General features: G+C 41.9%; 1 protein-coding gene across 4 annotated transcripts in view; it reads right to left on the bottom strand.

The window, feature by feature from the left end:
• Arhgap44 (Rho GTPase activating protein 44) overlaps positions 1 to 4,999 on the bottom strand; it is a 155,576-nt gene extending 150,577 nt beyond the window's left edge. For all 4 annotated transcript variants that reach the window (XM_070026931.1, XM_070026928.1, XM_070026927.1 and 1 more), the window contains exon 1: positions 4,664 to 4,999. In XM_070026931.1, the coding sequence (XP_069883032.1) occupies positions 4,664 to 4,716 (53 nt within the window). In that variant the 5' untranslated portion in view covers positions 4,717 to 4,999. The remainder of the gene's footprint in view (positions 1 to 4,663) is intronic.
• Positions 5,000 to 22,984: the final 17,985 nt, after the last annotated feature.

The raw sequence follows: 22,984 nt of genomic DNA on the forward strand, positions 1-22,984 counted from the left end.
ATGAAAAGGAATAGACATTACATTACAAGTGAAACATCAGAACCATGGCACACTTTTAGAATGTAGGTTCCAAGAGGGCAGGGATTTAGCTTGTTCTTATTGCAATAATTCTCTGAACCTGAGCAGTGCCTAGCACACAGCAGGCATCCAATCGATGGGGAGTGAGTGCATGTGAATATGCCACAGTGCACATATTTTGATGATAGAAGATTTGCCGAAAGACGGTTACAGCTAGCATTTGTTAAGCTAGGCACTATGCTAGGCACTTGCCAAAGGCAATCTGATTACTGTAATCACAATGAATTCATCCCCCTCATGCATATGGGGATGAATCATTCCCATCTTGAAGATAAACAAATTAATGTGCAGAACTAGAAGCTCAAGACCCACTGGGCACATGGTAGCCAGGGAGTGACTCCCAAAGGCTAGAGTGGAGAGACAGAGGAAAGACTAACGCAGAAGGGAGTACTGAAGATTGAAGAAGTAGGTCTTTCCCCAATTCATTGCAAAGGTTTTCATCACTCTTTTCATAGCAGCTGAAGTCTTCCCTAGCAGCTGAAGTCTTCCCTACTCCTTGGATAGGAGCACTTCAAGGGAAACACTAGTAACCTGGCAAAGTACATTTAAGTAGGACAATATCTACATTGTTCAGGTGGAATGACCCAATTCCAACCCATTTTAAAATCAAAATAAGCCCCAGACCCTGCCACTTACAGAAGAGAGCTATGAGGAGACAGGGAGAAGGGGCAACTCTCAAGCCTACCTGCACGGTTTCTCTGAGAGCAGCCACCATTTCCAACACACACAATGGGATGAATCAAGTGTCTTGCCAAATAATACTTAAGAACTGCTTCATAACCCCATACCCACAGTCCTCACTACTTGCACTAATGTAAGAACCTACAAGCCCCATAGGATCATGACCCATAGGATAAAGAAAATGTTACTCCTTCCATTTGCCTTCATGGGTCAAGAATAATCTGTTTTAATCTTGGCAATAAATATTGATTGAGTATCAGCTGTCTACAAGGCACTGCGCTCTATGTCCTTGGCATCCAAGGGCAATCAATATATTCTATTGGAGGAGACAGGCAAGAAAATACAAAACAAAAACAGAAGAACGTTTCACACAGTGGTGAGTACTAGACAAAATGATCATAGAGAAAGTGAATGGGAAGTGAAGGCTTCTTGAAAGCCTTTGAGCTAAGACCAGAGTGATGAGAAAGAGCCATTTTCAGCCCAGCAGGGAAAACTGGAAAACAGCAAGAACAAAACCCCTGAGATGGGAATTAATTTGGTGTGTTTGAGGCTAGGAAAGCCAGGTGGCTAGGGCTCCAAGATGAGCAGAAAGTGAAACAGAAAATAAGTATGGGTGAGTCAGAGATGAACCAAATCAGATAGGATCTGATAAGGAAATTAGAAAGACAGAATGCTAGCCGGGCGCTGGTGGCTCATGCCTGTAATCCTAGCAACTCAGGAGGCTGAGATATGAGGATCGAGGTTCAAAGCCAGCTCAGGCAGCAAAGTCTGTGAGACTCTTATCTCTAATAAAAACCACCAGAAAACCGGAAGTGGTTCTGTGGCTCAAGTTGTAGAGTGCTAGCCTTGAGCTGAAGAGCTCAGGAACAGCACCCAGGCCCAGAGTTCAATCCCCATGACTGACCAAAAAAAAAAAAAAAAAAGAAAGAAAGAAAGAAAGAAAGAAAAGAAAAAGAAAGAAAAGAAAAGAAAGATAGAATGCTAAGTGGAACAAGATGCCATTGGACCTTTCACACAATAGAGTAACAAACTAATATTTGCCTTAAAAGGCTCACTCTGGATTTCATTAAAAAAAAAAAAAAAAACAACTTGCCAGGTGCTGGTGGCTCATGCATGTAATCCTAGCTATTCAAGAGACTGACATCTGAAGATGGTGATTCAAAGCCAGCTCAGAAAAGAAGTCCATGAGACTTTTAGCTCCAATAAACTACTCAGAAAAAAAACTGAGAGTGACAATGCTGTGGCCTAAGTGGTAAAGTACTATTCTTGAGCAAAAGCAGCTCTGGGACAGCACCTAGACCCAGAGTTCAAGCTCTAGGACTGGCAAAAAATAATTAATTAATTCCACTGGTGACAGTGGCTCCTACCTGTGTCCTAGCAATTCAAGGAGCAGAGACACAGATCACAATTTGAGGCCAGACTTGGCAAAAAAAAAAACACAACAAAACCTTGCAAGAACCCATCTCGACCATTAAATACATGCCTGTGATACCAGCTACATAGGAAGTGTAAATAGGACAGCTTGGGCATAAATGCAAGAACCTATTCAGAAAAAAAGAAAGCATAAAGGACTGGAGGCATGGCTTAAGTGGCATAGCACCTGTTCAACAAGCATGAGACTCTGAGTTCAAACTCAAATACTACAAACCAACAACAAAAAAAAGAACAATAAAAAGCAGGAAAAATATAGGCTGGTCTTCATTTTACCTGGGGTGCCATCTGACAGAAACAGAGTTCATAAACATGCCAATATCCAACAGGGTCCAAACAAACAGTGACCAGAAACATATACTTCTAAGAATGCACTTCAATAGGTAGGGCCACATTTCCTTATTCCTTTCTTGCTACTCCAGCACCCCACTACAGTAATGGGGCTTCAATTCTGCTCAGATCAATTTTTCCAAAACCCAGTTTCTCCTCACTCACCCTTTTTCCCTTCATGAATGAGGGTGAAAAAATAAGGCCTTATGCCGATGACTCAAAAATCTTACCACCTTAAAAAAAATCTTAAAGAAAACATGCAAGAGTTGTATTTCAGGGCTACAACATAAATACCTCCAAAACATATAGATTCAAGCACTAATCAGAAAATCCCAAGACAGACAGAAAGCAACAATGTCCAGAGTCCCAGACCACCACCTCTGCTGACCCCTTGGTTGGTCTTAGGTGGTGAATGATGCCGACCTTCAGGATGATGCAGAAATCAAGATGTTTTCCAAAGACTGGTTGGCTTGACAGTCATTCACTAAACAAGGAATACCAGGAGAACATTTTCTCAGCCACCAACATACCAAAGACCATCCATGTGAGGCTATATTTGTGACAAGACCATGCCAAAAATCTGGGCTAATCTGACTCTGCTATTCATAAATTCCCCCCTCATGTTAAAGCACATGTGTTTAGGAAGGAAAAAAAAAAAAAGAATCCAAGTCAATTTTAGACATCGTAACTTGGAAACCATCTGGAGTCGCTGGAACGGTAAGAAACCACCACATCCCCATCCCCTGCCCTCAAATGCCCACTGTATCTAGGGCAGTATGTTTAGACCAATGGGAGTTTAGGTGTCCTCTTCTCCCTAGGGAAATCCCCACCCCCAACCCTACCAAGTGCCAGCAAAAGCTCCACTTCCCACCCAAGGAAGGTATTTGGTTTCTCGGTGAACCCTAGTGGAGAGCCCTCGATATTGTATAGAGCTGGCACTTGAATCGCACCCAAGGCTGGGTGAGTTCTTTGCTTTGCTATTGCTTTAGAACTGCACCCCTAAATTCCTTTACCACAACAGACATGGGAAACCCTTCCCTGGGCCCAAAGAGTTCCCTGAAGGAAAGAAAATAAAAATCCCATCTTCCTAACAATCCTGTGTTCACAGCATCTCTAGTTTTGGAAGAGACCCACCAGAATCTTCCTTATGTAACCTTAATAGATGCTGCTGCTGGCACCCCGCAGGGCCGCTCCTGAAGACACTGGCCCAGATCTAGCTCGTTTTCACCAAGAGGAGAACAGACAGGGTCCTTGCAGCTTCCCAGGGCCGGGCTCTTCTGGACTGTGGGACCTCTGTCCCCCCTCACCTTACCTGGCTGCCATTCTGAGCTTATCTCCTCACCTAAAGAAGCTGGACCTCCCTTTGGGCAGCCCTTCCCCCCTTCTCCTCCCCCCCCCATCCTCCCTCCGCTGAAATCAGTCTTAGGACCATGCCCACAGCAACGCCATGCCACCACCAAGTCCCTTCCCTCCCCTCCCAGGCTCTCCCCGCCATCCTCTGGCCACCACCAAAAACGCGTGAAGAAACCCAGCCAGGACAAGCGATCCCAAATCTCGTTCAGTCATAGTCCCTAGAAGCACACAGGGCGGGAGGGGCAGGCCGACCAGGCCCAACACTCCCCCCCCCCCCCTTTCCCCCTCATCCCCACCCGCTTCTCGGACAGCGAGGCAGCCTGGAACATCGGCGCAGGGGCCGGGAAGGGATCTCCGGAGACTGACTGGGGTTGCTGGCGGCTTCCAGCACCACCCGAGCAAAACACCTGTTTCCAGGAAGCTGGGCAGCCGCGGGGAGAAGGAAGTCCCGAGGAAAGGAGAGGAGGACGAGGTGCCGGGGAGGGGGGGGGGGGGGAGGCAGCCGGAGACGCAGGTGAACGGTGCGTCACACCCGGGCGCTTGGCAACCGGGACCCGCCTGCAGCGAGGGGAGAGGGGGAGGCTCCGGGGGTCTGAAGTTCGAGCCGAAGAGGGAGGCCCCCGCCCTGGGGGCGCCCGGGACCGCGTCGGGGAGGTGGGGGGGGGGGTGGGGAGGGGAAGAGGCCGGCGAGCGCGCGGGGAGAGCTGGAGGCCGGCGGGCTCCATCACCTGCGCGCCCCGCGGACGCAGCCGAGCCCCGCGGGCGCGCACGGCCCCGCGGCTTGACCTACCTGCCCACCGTCTGGTTGGCCAGCTGGCGCATGCGGTTGAACTGCTTCTTCATGGTGGTCTCCGCTGCCTGGCTCGTCCGGGAGCTGGAGGAGGACGGAGCAGCCCGGAGCCCGCCGCAGGGTTACATGGCTCCCGCGCGCGGAGCCTCCGGGCGGCGGCGGCGGCACTGCGGAGCCTCCGGGAGCCGTCTGGCCCGCGCGCGGCTCCCTCCCGAGGGCACCACCGCCTACTTCTCCTCCTCCTCCTGGGCCGTCTCCCGCCGCATCCTGCTCAGGCGCGGAGCGGCGCCCTCATAGCGACGCCCCGGGGCCGACCTCGGTGGCCGCCCGGTCTGCCCCGGCTGCAGCCCCGCAGCCCTCCCCCCCCACCAAGCCCCAGCCCGGCGCGCGCGGACTCGGGAGTCTCCGCAGGCTGGCTGGCCGGCTGACTGGCCGGGAGGTCTTTGTGCGCCTGTGCGGAGGCGCGGCGCAGGCTGGGACTTGTAGTTTTCCCCACCCGTACCCACCTTTCCTCTGTCCAAAGTTTGCAAGGAAAATGGAGAGCAGAGGTGGGAGAGGGCAGCTACACCACCACCACTTTCACACTTTACCGTGACTGTAAAAATGTATGTAATGCTCTTCAAAAAAAAAAAATGCCGTGAAACCCGGAATACAACAACGAATAAGGAGAGTGAGGAGCATCTATCTGCCTCCTATTGTATCTTCAGTAAGTCTTAGGCATCACTGGCTGGGTTGTCAGAAGGAAGGACTATGATAACAGGTCGGTGACTCATGAAATTGTACAAGGTCACCTAACCCTTGGAGAGGTCGAGGATTATGCTTCAGGCACAGAGAATGATGGCAGTTTTTGAACCAAGTATAGCAAGCTTCTCAGAAGTATCATCCTTAAAAGCCAGGCCCCCCGTGGCTCACTCCTGTAATCCTAGATACTCCGGAGGCTGAGATCTGAGGGTCATGGTTTGAAGCCATTCAGACAGGAAAAGTCCATGAGACTCACCTCCAATTAACCGCCCAAAAGCTAGAAGTAGAGCTGTGGTTGAAGTGTTGGCGTGAAAAAGCAAAGGGACAGATCCCAGTCCCTGAGTTCAAGCCCCCACACAAAAAAAGAAAGAAAAGAAAAAGGAAAAACACACGTCTTCCTTAATTTTCACAAGTCCAGTAGATAAAGGCAATAATGAGTGTAATCATAATGGCATCTGATCTACTGGCCCAACCTGACAGCCCAACCTATGGCTTAGATTCTCATCCCTTAGCTATTCCCACCTCCTGTCTACTACCAGAAGGTGGAGAGGCAAGAACATGGCAGTTCATTGGCCTCCTTGCAGAGGGCTCAGGATTTTCTCAAGATAGCTACTGCAGTTAAATGTTATCATTGAATACCAAGTAGACCACTATTGCTGCGTAGTAGGGGCTTTAGGTCAACCAGATAGAGGTTCTTGTATTAGAATTCCACATCCCTATATATAACTTCAGAGTAATTACTTAGCTTTGCTAAGCTTCATTTTCCTCATTTCTATTGGAGAAATAATGGTGGCATTTGTTAGATGGAAAGTCAAGTATTTGTTAAATAAAATTGCATATAAATGAATATGTGGCGCATTATGTCATATCCATCTACAGTGAGCAAAGCTCTGGTGGTTACTAGCATAATAAGCAAAGAAATCCTAATCCTAAAACAGAATTTCTATTATGAAAGCTGAAAGACCTTTTTTTTCAAAACGGGATATTTTGCATATGTCAATGATAGTCGAAAGATGTCCTAAATATGGCTGTAAGTGTTTTTATTGGCCAGCTGAACAAAAGATGGTTTGAGGCATGTCTTGGCTGAATGAACATGAAATCTTTAATTAATTGTGAATTTAGCCTCTGCTTATTAGGTCAGACAGCTCCAGCTAATTATCAAGTGGACACATTATTTACTTTTTTACTAACTGTATATGCCTATGATGTTAATAGAATGTTTATACAAAACAAAGTATTTTCATGTTGGATTTTAAGACTATTTTTTAAATATAGATTTTAAGATATTACAGCATGCTTTTATGGCATAAATAATGGTAGGGTACCCTATGACTCTTTATTTTTTTTTTTTTTTTTTTTTTTTTTTTTTTTTTTTTTTGTCGGTCGTGGGGCTTGAACTCTGGGCCTGGACGCTGTCCCTCAGCTCTTTAGCTCAAGGCGAGCGCTCTACCACTTGAGCTACAGCGCCACTTCCGGTTTTCTGGTGGTTTATTGGAGATAGGAGTCTCACAGTCTCTCCTGCCCGGGCTGGCTTTGAACCGCGATCCTCAGATCTCAGCCTCCTGAGTAGCTAGGATTACAGGCGTGAGCCACCGGCGCCCGGCTTACCCTATGACTCTTTAAGAACACTATATCTGATAATATTTAGACCTGGATTATCCAATGGAGTAGCTGTTGGCCACAATTTAATGACTTAACAGCAAATAAGGCATTTCCTACTTCCTATTCCAGGAGAGGGAGTACAGTGCAGAAAAAAATAAAAATAGATATCAAGGCCATTCTTTTGAATTTGCAAAGCAGATTCAGAAGAGGTTTGAGTATTAAGAATATGAATTAGGAGTTGGGGACCAGTGACTCATGCCTGTAATCTTCATTACTCAAGAAGCAAAGACCCATAAGATAGCAGTTCAGCAAAAACACGGCTGGAGGCATAGCTTAAGTGGTAGAATATAACTGAAGAAGGCCAAGTAAACCTGAGTAAGTCCAACTCCAGTACACAATATGGAATTAGAGCTTTAAATTAGATCATAAAGATTTTTAGATACTAGTTGAAATAACTCATTGGCTGTGGGATGTTGAAGATGGTGATGGGGAAACAGAATGAAAGGGAAATGGGAGGAACTAAGGAGGGGAGAGAGAGGAGAGGAAAAAGGAGAAGGAGACAGAAAGAAAGAAGGAAAGGGAGAGCAGAGAAAGGAGTTACATGTGTAAATTGTCCTAAAATTTTTCTTTCCTCATGGCAGGGGATTTTACCTCATCTTTCCTCTGAGATCAACCCCAGTCCCTGTCATTATCTTTGGATGGTGAATAGGACAAGATATTCTGTCTTTTTTAGTCCACCATAATACCAGTGATGAGTAGCTTGGGGACTGGTGTGGAGCAGAGCAATGACCATCCACTGGAAGTGATCAAAGTTACCTTGACTGTATTAACCCAGAGGTTGGTGAATCTTTGTTATTGTGATGGAATTGAGTCTGTGTTGACTGCTGCTTGGCCATCACTGAGAAAGTGGTCCTTCCCTTTCCACAGTCATGGATCAGGCAGCCTAGAGGCAGATGATGGATTTGGGAGCAGTGGACAATCTGCCCTCTGCTTCTTGGATGAAAGCTAGGAATGGCAAAACATGCAAAAATCTATCTTCCAAGACTCAAGAGTAGAAAAATTGGCTTCATGGAGTACCTGTGGTGCCATCATCACAGTCCTGGGCAGCCCCAGACATCCCTGCACCACAACCACGTGCTATGGTTTGATCTCTATGTATGTGTGGTGTCACAGAGGTCTATGAAAATACCCATACATAAAGTATGAAAAAACTGTAGAATAAGCAGAAGGTAGCAATGACCAAGATGTAAAATAAGGCAGAAATATCTCAAATTTAATTTCTGCCACCTAGAAAATGAGAGTAAAAAGATAACTTGATATGCAAAACCAAAAGAGAAGAGAGAAGAGGAAAGACAAGAAGACAGAGAAGGAAATTCTCTCTCTCATACACTCAGTTTTGGTCTATAGGCCCTTCCCTGTACCTACTGATCTTCTTCACGTTTGGCCACATGATTTACCCTGGTCAACAGAATATGTGCTGCTTACTTTGCCTCAATTTTATTTATCTGAAATAAGTTAGAAATCTGACATCCTGGCCAGGGCTGCTGAATTAGGATCATTTTGGCTTGTGTTCTGAGTGCAAGGATCACAACAGCTGCTCTGTCAAACACCAGAGCCGGGAGCTACAATGTGGTTACCAGAACTTAATTTTTGATTAGATTAAATAAAATTTAAAAGCCATCTACAATTATCCACATTCCAAGTGTATGAGAACAGAAAGTTCTGGGGCTGCTGTGAAGAATATGATTAAGAGAGTATTAGAGGAGGAACAATACCAAAATGCATTGTATTTGTGAATGGTAAAGTAAAAGTCTCCTGTTGAATAATAGTGGGTAGTGGGAATGGAGCAAGTGAGAATAATCAAGTGGTCATTCTGATTAAATTTGTGTGTATGTGTGTGTGTGTGTGTGTGTGTGTGTGTGTGTGTGTGTATTTGTGTGTAATATACCACAGTGAGATCTCTTTCAACAATTAGCATATGCTAAGGGAAATGAATGACAGGAATGTAAACCACGTCCTGTCTGGGTTGTTAGTATAAGTGGGAAGGGGAAGAGTAAATAGAAGATAAAAGAATGAGGTCAAAATGCTTGATGTGTACATGTGAAAAATGGAAAAGTGAAGCTTGTTGAGATTAGTTTGAGAAGGGAGGAGGAAGAGGGAAAGTGACCTAACGACATTAAATGCATATATAGAAATGTGAGAATGAAACCCCTTTGTACTACTAATTGATGCTATTAAACACTGTGAGGCAAAGAGAATAAAATTTGGACTATAGGACCTAATAAAAAACAGAAAGCTAAAGAGGGTATCAGGTAATTATCTTACCTCTCCAGGTCATGGTTGTCTCATTTACTACATGGAGGATTTGATATAAGAACTCTTAGCTATAAAATTATTGTATTCTTCTAGAATTCCAGTCACCTTCATAAACACAGGTATCCGAAAGCATCTTTTCAACAGGCTGATAGAAGCTATCATCTACTACATACACAGCCAATTGCATCATTAACTCCAGTATGTCAGCCTTTCTTGGGTTTGTACCTTTATTTATACTTTTACAGTTTCATCATCAGAGAAGATCTGCCCCACAGTATAACCTTGTGTCTGGTCATGAGACCTCAGTGACATGTGCATCTTTAAGAGACTCTATGTACTTTTCTCTCATCTTATTACAAGTAATAGCTTATCTCAACCTTTGCCCTGCAGGATGCACATTTGTGGAACACACCTGATCCACACCACTGTAGAAATTAGAGGAGGAGTTGAGAGATTTTCTATCTGGTAATTTTTTTAAGATAGGGAAAATGAATACATGCTAAGATGCTGTGGAAGGTAACAAGAGAATACCTTTAGAGTCTCTTATTTAATGATTGTAGAATACACTCTTTAAGTAATACAAATTGCTCTAGAAAAATAAGAAGCATGAATAGACAAGAATATCAGATAAACTGAAAAACCTGTCAGAGAACAACAATGCTCAGAGTTGGGAAGAACTCAGAGGAACAAGATTCAGATGTTTTGAATCCTGTTCTTTCAGGATTCAAAATACTTGAAAGTATTCCTCAGCACAGAAACACAGAAACAGAAAGCACACCAACTCACATAATTGACCTAATCATGTTTTCACACCTGATAAAAGCAACATGAAACAAGCCATTATCACCAGATTAGGTACAAAAACTATTAACAGAATGTTGCTAAAAAAAATCCAACAGGGGCTGGGAAGGTGGCTCAGTGGTAGAGCGCTTGCCTTGCATGCATGAGGCCCTGGGTTTAATTCCTCAGCACCACATAAGCAAAAAGAAAAAAGCTGGAAGTGGCGCTGTGGCTCAAGTGGTAGAGAGCTAGCCTTGAGCTGAAGAGCTGAGGGACGGTGCTCAGGCCCGGAGTTCAGGCCCCACGACTAGACCCCCCCCAAAAAAAATCTAACAATGTGAATACCTTCTGGTAATTGTGAAGAAAAGTCTGAATATTCAGATGGATCAAAAAAGTGAAAACCATATATACATATATGGACAGACAGACAGACAGACAGACAGACAGACAGACAGACAGACAGACAGACAGACAGACAGACAGATAGATAGATAGATAGATAGATAGATAGATAGATAGATAGATAGATAGATAGATGATAGATAAATAGATAGATGTAATGGGGCTTGAAGTGAGAGCCCAGGCACTGTCCCTGAGGTATTTTGCCCAAGCCTAGTGCTCCTCCACTTTAAGCCACAGCTTCACTTACAGTTTGTTGGTGGTTAAATGGAGATAAGAGTCTCAGGACCTTTCCTGCCCTGGCAGACTTTGAACAGCCGTCCTCAGAACTCAGTCTCCTGAGTAGCTAGGAGTATAGGCATGAGCCACCAGTGCCCATCTACCATTTATACACGTGAATCTATATGTTTCAAAAACAGGACCAGGTCTTGTTAGGTCAATATGTTCTTTCTTGTTGTCCATTATTCTAAATATTTCTGTAGTCAGTATGTTAGTGGTTAAAATTTTACCCATATACTTCCTTGACTAAGACCAAAACTATCAGAGAAGCTTCTGCTTCAAAGTTTATCATGTTTTCAAATTTCTTGTATCATGAAATTATCCTCTATATAAAAGATGGAAATATGTTGCAAGCTCACTTAAAATGTATGTGCCATTTTTCTGCAACTCCTATACTGGGTATCACCACTTTTAACAATCTCTAGAGATAAGTGCATGCATCATACATATTTGTATATAAATATATTATTATGTATATACCCATATATACATATATATGAAATGTAGTATCATGCTCTTTTAATTTACACTTCTTTCAGAACATTAAGCATGTTCTCAGGCTGGGTGCTGATGGCTCATAACTGTAATCCTAGTTACTCAGGAGGATGATATCTGAAGATTTTAGTTGGAAACCAGCCCAAGCAGAAAAGTCCAGGCGGAAAGTCTGTGAGACTTTTATCTCCAACTAACTACCAAAGTATGTTGGAAGCGGGACTATGAAATTGTGGTTCAAGTGGCAAAGCACTAGCCTGGAGGGGGAAAAATACTCAGAGACACTGTCCAGGTCCTGAGTTCAAGCCCCAGGACAAGCACCAAATAATAAATAAATAAATAAATAAATAGTCTCTTACATTTGTCTGCCCAGGCTAGCTTTGGACCACAGTCCTCAAGTCTCAGTCTCCTGAGCAACAAGGATCACAGGCATGAACCACTGCCACAAGAGTAGCTTTAGTATTTCTTACTCAGTATGTCTTATTCTATTATTTACTTTATCATGTATGCAGCCATTTGATACTAAAAAGCTCTTTAGTTACATTAATTAGAGTGATACTAATGTATCTGATGACACATGCTTTTTTCCTGGTTTAGCCTTTGCAATTTTAACTTCTCTAATGTAGATAATTTTTCTCCTAGATATTGTACAGTTTTAATGTGGTCAAACTTATTTATCTACTCTTTACAATTTATACCTTTGATTTAATGCTTAGCAAAGCTTCCTCATACCCAAAGTATAGAAATATCCAGCTATCTTTTTATCTATTTATGTGTGTTAAATTCTTTTATGTAAATAGTGAATTTCACATTCACCTTCTGATGATAGACTGGTAAGTCAGGACAATGGCTTTGACTCATTTCTTCCTCAAATATTAGTTTGAAATAACTCTTCCAATAGAGCAGAACAATTCTGGGCTATACATAGTAATTAGAGAAAGGTCTGTTGGAAATCTTGGCAAATACCGGTGTAGCTGATTTCTTAGCAAGGAGAACACTAGCGAGGTAAAGCTTATTATATGATTTCTAAACCAGCCACCAAACCAGATTTCTCTGTGTGAGAGTGAAAAAAGAGAAAGAGGATTTAGTGGTTCAGCAAAACAGATGCTATATGATCATGATGATGAAGACAATGAAGATGTTGAAGATGATGATCAAGATGATTTTAATGAAGATAATGACAATGATGATGATAATAAAGATGATTATGGTGATGAATATAGTAATAAATCATATAAACAAGAACACCTTATATGCACTGTCTTAATCTTTAAAGGAAATCAGGAATAGAGGTTTTATTATATCCATCAAATAAGTCAAAGGTCAAAGAATCTAGGCCAATAAGTAGGTAGTTGAGTGTCAGAATAGGCATTCAAATCTACATTTTTTTCATACGTTCAAAAGCCTGTGCTTCTACACAATGTATTAATGTATCCAAACATTGTACTCTACTAAAAAGTACAAATCTATGAGCCAGTTAAGAAATGGCTAACAAGTTTGATAAGAAATGTACTTATTACCTTACTTATGTAACTATAACCCCTCTATACATCACCTTGACAAAAAAGAAATGGCTAATTTAAATTTTAAATAGGAGTCAATTAACAATTAACTAGTAGTCAAATCTCAGCCTGTAATATTGGGTGGCTCATGCCTGTAACACTAGTTACTCAGGAGGCTGAGATCTAAAGAGCCTGGTTCCAAGCTAGCCCAAGCAAAAAAGGTCCATAAGACTGTAATCTCCAACTAACCAGTAAAATGTTAGAAGTGGGAGTGTAGCTCAAGTAGTAGAGTAAAAACACCAAGTAAGAGCATAAGACCTTGAGTTCAATCCCCAATACCAGCACACACACACACACACACACACACACACACACACACACACACACACACCATACACACAATATCTATCTATCTATCTATCTATCTATCTATCTATCTATCTATCTATCTATCTATCTATCTATCTATCTATCTATCGACTTATCCATGTTTTTTTTAATATACATATGTGTGGATATATAAACAGATTTATTAGATATAAATTCATAACTGCCTACACTTTATTGTTATCGTAAGGTCTGAAGTGGCGCTGTGGCTCAAGTGGTAGAGCGCTTACTGTAAGGTCTGCCCTGGGCCATGCAGGCCCTGTGCAGACACCTTCCTACCTTTTGACTGTTTCCACTCAGTATCTATATTACCCAGGTAACTGGCACACCTGGAAGCAATCACTTCTCCCTTCTGCCAGGTCACATCCTGGGCTGCCTCCGATCCTGCCTCCCCATCTGACCATAGGAGGGTCCCAGGCCTTGAGGTCATATACTGGATCCAGTGTGGCCACACCTTTCCCCCACCTGGCCACACCTCTTCCTGTCCCTGGCCTAGATAAGTCCTGGTCTGGGAATGTATTCATGTTTGGTCCATGCCTCTCTACCATGCATGGCGGGGGCAGCAGTTGGGTAAATAAACTTCTTTTCCTGCCTGAATACCACTGTGTTGTTCTCTTCATTGGCTACCTAATGAAACCTACCTTACAGTTATGTGACATGCAATGTGTTTCATATTTTATAATATATTATATAAATACCTGTAATTTTACTCAAATTATTACCTACATAGAATTGGGATAATAGACTGAGATTTTAGTTATGCAGAAAGTGAGGGAAATACATTTTTCTATTCCAATTTGTATTCTTGGTAACAATGCAGAGAACATTGCTTTAAAATAACAGAAGCTGGTTGCCATGAAAAGGAGCCATATTAAACAATAAAGAGTTCTTGGATAAGAACACATGACTTCCAAAGTAATGAAATCCAACAGAAGCAGGAAATCTCAGATTTGGCCTGGCCCAAAATGGAATTCGTTCATAAGAAGATGATCTGGAAGAATACTCTCAAAATGCAAAGGGAAAAAGTAAATAATGGCAATGAAATCATGAAGAAAATGAGAAGAGATCTGGAATCTTTCTTTGGAACATTTAAAAAAAAAGGATAACAATATCTAAAACAGATTAGCAAGAAAAATTAGTGTAAAAATACTAGGATAAAGAAAGCCTGAGTCAAGATGACAGTAATTCACCCAAATGCTAAAAAAATATTACCCGGGATAGAAGAAAATTCTCTATATGTATGTCAGTTAAACTTCAGAAGTTCACAGACCCATAGATCTATATCTATCTATCTATGTATGCATCTATGTATCATCTGTCTATCTATCTTTATTTGAAGGAGAGAAGTTTGTCTCTGTAGTACAATCTGCTTTGTCTCATGCTTCACATTGGTAGTTCTCAATGTCAATAAAATTTGGAGCAGAAGTGGAAACAAGATGATTTTTATTATACTGTTTGCAGCCTCCCTTTCTGTTTATTCTCTTTTGTCATTGTTTTTTATTCCTGTACACTTTGTCTTGTATATGTTTATCTGATTTTGAAGAGAAGAAGGGGAAGCACAGAAACAGTGGGACCAAAGGTGAACCAATTTAGCAGTGACAGTCACTAGTCACTATATTGGAAATAAACTATACAATATGAGGGAGAGGAGAGTCAGAAAAGGAAAAATTGGGAGAAAATGAGGGAAGGGGTGACACTGATTGAAATGTACTCATTACCTGACTTATGTAACTGTAAGCCCTCTGTACATCACCTTTACAATAAAATTTAAATTAAAAAAAGAATAAAATTTGGAGCAACATTTACAGAACTCTGGAGGAAATAGAGTGCAGCTAAAGCCTGGCTCACAAAGTCATTACGATGCCTGACATTCACCAACAGGAGCAAAAGGAACATACTGACTGGGAAGATTTATTCATCATTCATTTTTTTCCTGAAAAATAATTCCATTCAAAAATTACTTTTTCCAAAAGAAATATTGCAAGAAGGAGAAAGGTGATGAGGGAGAGGGCTAGAGTGGGTGAGTTTGGTCATTTTATTCACATAAAGAAATGTTCAGGGGCTGGGAAGGTGGCTCAGTGGTAGAGCACTTGCCTTGCATGCATGAGGCCCTGGGTTCGATTCCTCAGCACCACATAAGCAAAAAGAAAAAAGCTGGAAGTGGTGCTGTGGCTCAAGTGGTAGAGTGCTAGCCTTGAGCTAAAGAGCTGAGGGACGGTGCCCAGGCCCAGAGTTCAGGCCCACGACTGGACCCCCCCCCCCCAAAAAAAAGAAATGTTCAGATGAAACCACCTCCTTTTAAAGAAACATATACTGATAAAAATATTAAAAATGATATTTTAAACATGATATAAAAAACCATAACCTTAAAGGAAATATTAAAAGACTGGACTACATAACAATGAAGAATTTTGGATCCCTGGATGACAAATAACTCAACTCCAGAAGAAAGAATCCTACAAGTCAATAGATAAATAAAAGAAAAATTAAAAAATTTAAAAATGGCTAGGAGGCTTGAATTGGTACTTTCTTACAGACACTATCCAAATGCTTAACAAAAACATGCAAACTTATTTAACACCTTTAGTCATTCAATATATGCCAATAAAATATCATTACCCATGCCACCCTAAGAATGGATTAAAGGGAAAGAGGCTGACTAAAGCAAGTGTTAATGAAAATAAAGAGAAACTGGAATTCTTATACAGAGAATGTCTACTTAGGCTGCACAATATGCATATGCCAGCAATTTTACACATTCAGCAGAAATGGTTAAATATTTGCCACAGCCATGTTATTCAAGGTTGACAACGATATTTCTAATTCTAGAACAAATGGGAAAAAAAGTCAAATATCTATCAAGAACAGAATGAACGATGGTGTATTCATGCAATGAGATTCTGTGCAGCAAGGAAGATGAATGAGTCACTGCTTCAATGAATGAAAACATGAGTGAATCTCACAACGACGACTGAGCACAAGAGCTAGATCTAAAAGAATACACACTATATGATCTTATTTACATGAACTTAAAAAACAAACAACACATTAGTGGTAATAGAAGTCAGGACATGGTATACTTTAGGGAATTAGGAAATGGTAGTGCTAAGAGAAGCCTTAAGGGCCTCTGTGGTTCTACTAATAGAACTGTCCCACTTCTTTATTTAAGTGGTGGTTACACAGAATATTCATTTTATAAAAGTTCAGTGAGCCAGGAGCCAGTGGCTCACACCTTTAATCCTAACTACTTAGGATGGTTGAGGTCTGAGAATAGCTGTTCCAAGTCAGCTCAGGCAGGAAAGTCCATGAGCCTCTTATCTCCAATTAACCACCAGAAAACCAGAAGTGGTGCTGTGGTTCCAGTGGTAGAGCATTAACCTTGAGTACCAAGAGGCTCAGGAACAAAACCCAGGCCCCAAGTTCAAGCCCCAGGACCAGAAAAAAAAATTTCAGTGAATTCTGTATTTAGGATGTGTATACTTTGTGGTTTGTGTATTATATTTTAAGTACTCATCTATAAATTAAGAAACAGATGCTTAACCCCTTGAAAATTATAATTTATTCTTCTAAGTTATCTTGTACATAAAAGAGAAAATGGAGCCTAATTAGAGAATATTTAGAAATGTAGTTCTTTAAGCAAAACAGGCTTGTATTGAGGGGTCACCAGCACGAGGAGAGAAGGCAAATGAGAAAGATTAACATAGTTCATTTGCATGTATGAAAATAGGACAATGAAAGCTGTTAAATTGTTTTAAGAAGGAGGAGTGAATAAGGAAGAATGATAGAGGATGAAGTTGATCAGGATAAATGGGTTACATGCATCTTTATATCACAAGGAACCCCACACGTACAACTAAGGAGCTGTGCTAATAAAAAATTTAAAGATACATATTTCTTTATGATTACTGTATAAAATCTCATGAATTTTATCCCCAAAGTGCACTCAGAAAAAAATTCATAGACCTAAATATTTTCAATATTCTCAAAAAAAAGAGAGAAATGAATTAAGCTTTCTTCTAAAGTTAAAAATCAGCAAAAAAAAAAAAAAAATCGGATCAGTGTTGAGAAACATGGAGGGAAAAATCTATGAATAAGAAAGAAATTAAAACTGTTAATCAACATTAAGATAACTATTATGGCTAGGCATTTGTAGCTCATGCCTATAATCCGAGCTGCTGAAGGCTGAGATCTGAGGATCAGGGTTTAAAGCCAGCCCCAATAGGAAAGTCTGTAAGACTCTCATCTCCAATTCCAATTAACTGCCAAAAAAAAAAAAAAAAAAGCTGAAAATGGAGCTGTGGCTCAAGTGGTGAATATTAGTCTTGAACACAAGATGATGACCATCCAACAAAGGGATTCCTATGATTCTTTACCAGTAGGTATTTTTACTCCTTGTCCCAGACACCCATTCTATATCCCCACAAAATTCCATCAGTAAAGGGCAGGTTATCAGTTCAATAGGCCATGAACCCTGAGCTCCAAGAATGGCAAAACAAACAAACAAACAAACAAAAACCTTATTTTGATCATACAATAGAAGGAAAAGGTATGTGGTATGGTAGGAAAAGGTATGTTTTCCACAAGGGAAAACATAGATGCATAGCATCAGAACTGAGAAAGGGCTGTTCAGTTAAGTATCAGTCCACAGCCTCAGGTGGACACACAATCTGTAGCTGGACTCTGTCCTGAAATTCATTTACTGAATAACAGAAACATACGTGTAGGCATTTGAGAGTTAGCATTAGCTTCTTTTCCTTAGGAATTTCCCTAGGTTGGGGCTGAGTTTTCTCTGGTTGGTGGGGGTATGGTACCCTCTCCGTGGCTGGAGAGTGGCAAAGAGAAGCAAACACCTTGCTCATCTGCTCAGAAGACTTTGTGTCCATCCAACGTCTGGATATCAGTTCACATACGTCACTGTTTCTGTACCCTTGTTACAGATGTCTATGAGTCTTTCTCCCATTCTCTCTCTTATCACTTCACAAATCTTTTTTTCTGTCTCTCTGTATCTCTGTGTGTCTCTTTGTCTCTCTCTGTATTACACATACACATGCAAGTTAACTTCAATTGAGGTGCCTTACACGTTCCAAGACCTCTTAATAAATAGGCAACTCATTGGCACCATCAATAGTGTTCCAGCAATTGAATTGCTAGGGAGCTCAGACATCCCCTACAAATGGCTGAGCAGACCCTCTACAGCTGTCTCAAGTCTGTCTCTCCATCTGCTTGGGTCTAATATATCCATACCCACTATCAATGTCCACGGCCTACTGGATTGATAACCTTAGACACCTTCCCTTTACTGAAGGAATTTTGTGGGGATATAGAATGGGTGTCTGGGACAAGGAATAAAAATACCTACAAGGTCAAGAATCATACGAATCCCTGTGTTGGATGACTATCAGACCTCATATAACAACACACAGATGTTGAGGACAGAACAATAATTTTAGGAGAGCACTGTATGTTCTGGTTAAAGAGATAATCTTGGAGGTGTGGCTCAGCTGGTACAGCACTAGACAGTGAGTGAAGGCATCAGGTACCAAGTTCAAGCATATCTGAGTCTGTCCAGCTCTGTGCCCACCCCCACCATCTGCATATTGTACCATCCCATCCATCCCACTGACTCCTTGGATGATTGGGCATCCTCTGATCCACTGTACCGAGATTTTTCCATATTTTTTTGCAACATGCCTTCTGTCTTTGTCTTCACACACTGGAATTCCTTGGATGGAAACATGTAACTCCTTATCCGTCACTTATTCATTATTTAGGAAATCTTCCCTACCCCAGGCCCCCACCTATATTATTGTTTCAACCATACATCTCAGTATCAGTCTATATTTACACTACCATGGTTCTTACTACATTTTTTATGAGTATGCCAGTCCTGGGGCTGGCTTAAACTCAACTTTTATACTCAAAGCTGGCACTCTTCCACTTGAGCCATATCTCCACCTCTGACTTTGGGCAGTGAATTGGAGAGAAGGGTCTCCTGGGCTTTCTTCCCCTGGCAGGCTTCAAACCAGGATCCTCAGACCTCAGTCTCCTGAATACAAGACTGAGCCACCAACAACTGACCTTGTTACATTTTTTATTGCAAGCATAAATGGTAAGACCTGTACTTTTGAGTGTCTATTATGTATCAGGAACCACTAGGATGCCTGCTTAGTAAGGGCTTATGTTATGGGACTATTGGGTTGCACAGCATCTTTCTTTCCTCCTTCTTCTCACCTTCATGCTTCTCTTATTCACTGGCAAGTCTTGGGCTTGGCTAGAGCTACATCTGTGCACCATATCCTGCTTGCATCTTTGGTTCAGTGGACAGCAACATGACGGGGCCACTCAACATGATGACTACCTTGTGCATCCCCGTTTTCCATGTCTCCTTCATTTCAATTAACCATCCTCAAGGTGCCCCTTGCTCTTCTTGGGAGCATCTCCTCCGCTGCCATCTTTGTTTCTGGCCCAGAAATGTTCTTATTTCCCTTTGTGTGAGAGGAAGAAGGAGGGGGTGGGCAATTACCATAGGGACCAGACTCAAGCTAGGGTTCAAATCCAGCTTCCACGAGTTATTACAAGCCCTTGGGCAAAACCTTTTTTGTCTGAAAAAGATTCTAACTCTCAGAATGTAAGGAGCTGCAATGGCTATGTGCATGTGATATTATACAAATGATGTTTATTGACATGAACTCCAAGAAATGAAAACTAGAGGGATCTTTTAAATTTTGCTTTAAAAACTCCTGTGTCACTATTTTCGATGTCTGTTACTTTTTGTCTTGAGTGTTAGTTTACCTGTCTTGGGGATAGTAAGGGGGAACACAGAAAGAGGGGGACAAAGCGTGAACAAATGCAGCAGTGATACTCACTAGACACTATGTTGAAAGTGAACTATATGTCTTGTGGGGGAAGGAGGATTGGGAGGGAAAAAACTGGGGAAGAGGTGACACTGTTCACAAAGAAATGTAGTGATTCGCTGACTTACATACATCACCTTTACAATTTAAAGAACTAGATGAGAAATTCTGCATGGGATTTGCTTATTTGGCCCTAGGCGAGTTACCAAGTAGACATTAGTAGATGAGTACAGTTAGCTACTAGAAAAGGAGTCCTCATGATGGGCCTTCTGTGCTCTTCCATGCTAGTTCATTCTGTGTTGGTTGGTGGAGATTTGTACCATGTGAGGGATTCTCCCAAGTGACCCCTGGCAAATTCTCTCTCCTGTCATTGTCTGGAGGAAAGTTGTCCTCCATCAACTGGATCAGTATAGGTTGTTTCTCAAAATGCCTCTTGTGATGAGGGATGTTGAAGAGGGTAGATCCATTTGTGTATGAATTTCAGAGACTGAGGAGGGTTGAGAACAAGATTAAGATTGAAGATTTGTAAGAGATCTTTCAGGGGACACTGGGTTGGATCAAAAGATGACCTGATTTGGGGTAAGGGGCAAAATTTCCTTAAAAATAGAAAGAGAAGCAATGGCTTGGCTCCTGAATATATGTGTGTGTGTGGGGGGGTACATAAAAACAGATGGGAGAGGTGGCTTAGACTCAGGGTTATTATAGCCACCATGTGCCTAGAACAAATCTTGGCTATGCTTGTTTTCATGGCTTCTTGTTGGAGTTAGCATTTGTCCTGGACAGAAATGCTGTTTCCTAGATGATATACCACCTAGCCACCCTATCCCATATTGTATGACCCTTGCCAATGTGATTCACAGCAGAAGCACATATGCTAGCCATAACAGGTGCATAGTCCCTGGACTTCCCTCCTCTCAGCTGTGAAACCAATTCCCTCATCTGAAGGTCAGGATGACCTTTGCAGCATTGATCAAATCAAAATAAAGTTATCAGAGTGAGCCCTTCATCCAATAGGACTGGTGTTCTGACAGTCAGACAGTCATGGACAAGCCAAGAAGAGAAGCCTAGAACATATCCTTTGCTTTCAGAAGATATCAACTGATTCCTTGGTTTCAAACTTCTGGCTTCCAGAACCAGGAGACAGTAAACTTTGGTTGCTGCAGCCACTCAGTTTCTTATGGTAGCCCTAGCAAACTGACACAGCTCCTATTTTTTCTCTTTTCCTTCCTGCATGTCCGCCCTGTGATACCCTCTATCCCATGGCTGTCCTCACCTTAATACATCATTCCTCAAATATGGTACATTCTTTGCTCTACAGGCATTGTTCAGACAAGAACCTGTGTCTAGCCTTTCCTTCAACCATTCGCCTGATAACTCCTCAGTCATTCGTATCTTGGCTTAGTGTTCTCTTTTTCTGCAGAATTCTTCCTATCTTCTCTCCCATCTTCTCTTCTATCTTCAGTACATGCCCTTTTGGCAGCATAAAGCATATACTTTTATGTGACCATTTGTCTGTTACTCCATATTTACTTGTCTATTCTGGGTAGAAGACAAAGTTTGAAAGCTGGAATTGTGTAATATAAACGTATCTGCAGTTTTAGGATCCATCCCTTTCCTTGAGTAACAGCATCCAAATTTCCCCTTAGAAAGCCTTACTTTCTCGACCGTCAGCCAATGAGATTCAAATAAACCTAGTCCTTAGCTCTGGGTTGAGCAGGGGATCCCAACCCTGGGAACAACTTAGTACCTCCTTCTCATGGTTGCAAAGATGGTCTTAGGCATGGTCATCACCTACCCCAATCACTGAGAGTCTGGGTGAGACTTCTTCGGAGACACTTAAAAAGGAGAAAGTCACTTGTGCTGAAATTTCTACTCTTGGATTACTGGCAAACCCAGGGCCTTGTTTATACATGACAATGCAAGGGAAGTCAGAACTGTAATATGAAGATCCAGTTCTTATCTAAATCAGGGCTTGTGACCACTAGTCCAGGGATCATTTCATGATAACACACTTAGTCTATGTCAATCATATGTTCAGCAATGAGACAATGGTCTGGCAGAAAAGTAGGTTAAAAGAAAAAGACAACTAGGATTGAAGCCAGGCTTTGGTGGTTCATGTCTGACCTCCTAGCTACTCAGGAGGCTGAGATCTGAGGAATGCAGTTTGAAGTCTGCCCAGGCAGGAGAGTCCATGAACTCTTATCTCCAATTAACCATCAGTACACTGGAAGTGGCACTGTGGCTCCCTGTGGTAGTACACTAGCCTTGAGCAGAAAAGCTCAGGCACCAACCAACCAACCAACCAACAAAAACAACTAGAATTTACTTGGGGACAATATTCCCACATATTTCACAGTCTATCTCAATGCCCAATTTATTCTACTCATTAGTTTACTCAGTTGTTTTCACATTGATGAAAAATGTTAAGGTGTGTGGGAATGTTATCTGACCAAGAAGAAAGGTTTGCATCTCTTTAAAATAAACATTTTATTTAAAAATATACGCATTTTTTTCTTTAAAAAGAACACATGCCAAGTTTGATATTTTAGCCATTGCTTCTTTTGCTTTTCCCAGTAGCCCACATTTCTTTCTTATTCTGTAGAGTTGAGCACAAGAAACTAATGTGGCTACACCACCACCTAGAGTGTGGCAGGAACTCACACCAGAGACCCTGTGCTTGCCTCTTTGTCCTTGACAGAGCACCTCTGTATTTCACTGAGGGAGGGTTTTAAGCACCCATAAACCTATTGCCTTCCCCCCACCCCACAGCAAAGCCATTGGAACTGAGGTCTGGGAGCACTGTCAATCTTGTTCCCATGGAAAACATTCAGAGAGCATGCAGGAACCCCATTGCTATAATTTGCTTTCCCACAAACACTCAAGAGCAGCTAGACCAGCTACAGGAACACACTTTCTCCTAGTGTTGTGGTAGGATCAGATGGTTAAATAAGCACTGAAAACCCCTCAGG

The sequence above is a fragment of the Dipodomys merriami genome, unplaced genomic scaffold, assembly GCF_024711535.1.
Source record: "Dipodomys merriami isolate MVZ:Mamm:240054 unplaced genomic scaffold, mDipMer1.0.p SCAF_19, whole genome shotgun sequence".
Classification (NCBI taxonomy): domain Eukaryota; kingdom Metazoa; phylum Chordata; class Mammalia; order Rodentia; family Heteromyidae; genus Dipodomys; species Dipodomys merriami.